This window comes from Hippocampus comes, unplaced genomic scaffold (genome assembly GCF_001891065.2).
Source record: "Hippocampus comes isolate QL1 unplaced genomic scaffold, H_comes_QL1_v1.1 scaffold475, whole genome shotgun sequence".
Lineage (NCBI taxonomy): Eukaryota > Metazoa > Chordata > Actinopteri > Syngnathiformes > Syngnathidae > Hippocampus > Hippocampus comes.
Genome location: NW_017804881.1, coordinates 125,085 through 126,302, shown reverse-complemented (window position 1 = coordinate 126,302; position 1,218 = coordinate 125,085). Strand labels below are relative to the sequence as shown.

At 58.9% G+C, this 1,218-nt stretch overlaps 1 protein-coding gene across 1 annotated transcript in view; it reads left to right on the top strand.

Moving 5' to 3' along the window:
- Positions 1-1,218, top strand: part of LOC109523087 (probable Bax inhibitor 1) — a 16,214-nt gene continuing 14,996 nt past the window's right edge. Inside the window, exon 1 of the mRNA XM_019881965.1 lies at positions 1-691. Coding sequence (XP_019737524.1) covers positions 631-691 — 61 coding nt within the window. The 5' untranslated portion in view covers positions 1-630. The remainder of the gene's footprint in view (positions 692-1,218) is intronic.

The following is a 1,218-nucleotide window of genomic DNA, read 5'->3' as shown; positions in this document are numbered from 1 at the left end:
TGTCATTTGGGGCCGGAGTGGAGTTTTTTCGCGCGGGGGCAAAGCGTAGCCTCGAGGGGCCGCTGCTTTGAGAGCCTTCGGAGGGCGTCCGGCCGAGGTTGTTTATGTGTAGTAAGGGGGAGCTTGAAACCGACCAGGCTTGCCCCATTTCCTCGCTTGTTTTCCTCGTCGGCTCGCTCGCGCCCGCTGGATTCTACTCCATGTTGACGCCGCCGCCGCCGCCGCCGGCGCCGCTGCTGCAAAGGTGACGACTCGACGGCCGCGGGAAGCCGAGGAAGGACCCCCCCCCGTCCCGCACCCCGCCCACTAGCTCGTTCTTATCGCCGTCGAAAAGCCGTGCCCGGGCAGCGGTTCCGGGCTCAGCCCGCTTTTTCTTTTTTTAACATTTTATTTATTTATTTATTTGGGTGCGAACTAAAAAAAAAGTAAAGGCATCGGGGAAGAAAGACAGAAAGAGAGACAGAAAGAGAGCAGGCCAGCCACGCGGGAGGGCGCGAGAAAGACGCCAGTGACAGGCGTTCTCGGCGAACCGTCGGCTGGGTCGGAACCGTGAAGATAGCAGCCAATGAGGGCTACCCGTCAGTGCCCGGGGACAGGAATTGAGGATTTTCAGGGCTCCGCGATTGTCCGATGGAAAGTTCGGTTATCACCCAAGTGCACAAAGAAGACGTCCAAGTGTCGCCCAAAGCAGGTGAGTCGCCTCGGGACGGGCGCGCTTCTTCGCGGCCACTTCTCGGTTGCTGCCGTTGCTGTCCCGCCGCTTTGAATCGGGCCGCGCTCGTTTGACACTTGAAAACAAACGACGAGAGGCGCGAGTGGCGCTTCGATTTCAAGTCGCTCGAACGTTTCGCGGAGACGATCGAAACGACGCTCGGCGTCGCATTTCGAGTCGACTCGGAACTCGAAAACGTCTCCGTCGTTTGCCTAAAACGCCGCTGGAGTTTGGTGGCCGAGAAACAAAAGCCGTCGGAGGCTTCGCGAGTGTCCGGTTGCAGCTCGTTTGGGAGAGCGGCCCTTCGTTTTGGTTTTGCCACTAGTGCGCGACAACAACACGCTCGCTCGCTTCGCTCCCCTTTTCGAACTCCGCTCGGCAGTTTGAGTCGCATTCTGGGGGTGGGGGCGGGGGTGCTTGTTTTTTTTTTCCGTGTTTGCATAACGCCAACACACACCGTAAATAATCTCGCTGTTGCGCTGGAGAATGTGTACGGCTGGGGGGCG